Source organism: Brassica oleracea, chromosome C3, assembly GCF_000695525.1.
Source record: "Brassica oleracea var. oleracea cultivar TO1000 chromosome C3, BOL, whole genome shotgun sequence".
NCBI lineage: Eukaryota > Viridiplantae > Streptophyta > Magnoliopsida > Brassicales > Brassicaceae > Brassica > Brassica oleracea.
The window spans coordinates 51,238,764-51,239,154 of NC_027750.1; the positions used below are offsets into that span (position 1 = coordinate 51,238,764).

The following is a 391-nucleotide window of genomic DNA, read 5'->3' on the forward strand; positions in this document are numbered from 1 at the left end:
CATCATTAGTAGGGCTTGCTATCGCTTCTACCCACTTAGATACATAGTCAACAGCGACGAGGATGTACTCGTTCTTGAAGGACGAAGGGAATGGTCCCACGAAATCGACTCCCCAACAGTTGAACACCTCAACCTCTAGAATGTAATTCTGAGGCATCTCATTCCTCTTGCTGATGTTCCCAAGTCGTTGGCATGCATCTCACCTGGCTATGTAGGCTTGAGAATCCCTGAACATAGTTGGCCACCAGAAACCTGCTTGAATGATTTTGGAAACCGTTTTGAATGTAGCAAAGTGGCCTGCGTAAGATGAACCATGGCAGTGATGTAGGATTCCCAGAATATCTGCCTCTGTAGGATTCCCGGAATATCTGCCTCTGGAACACACCTTCTG

At 47.1% G+C, this 391-nt stretch overlaps 1 protein-coding gene across 1 annotated transcript in view; it reads right to left on the reverse strand.

Moving 5' to 3' along the window:
• LOC106330860 overlaps positions 1-157 on the reverse strand; it is a 927-nt gene extending 770 nt beyond the window's left edge. Inside the window, exon 1 of the mRNA XM_013769262.1 lies at positions 44-157. Coding sequence (XP_013624716.1) covers positions 44-157 — 114 coding nt within the window. The remainder of the gene's footprint in view (positions 1-43) is intronic.
• Positions 158-391: the final 234 nt, after the last annotated feature.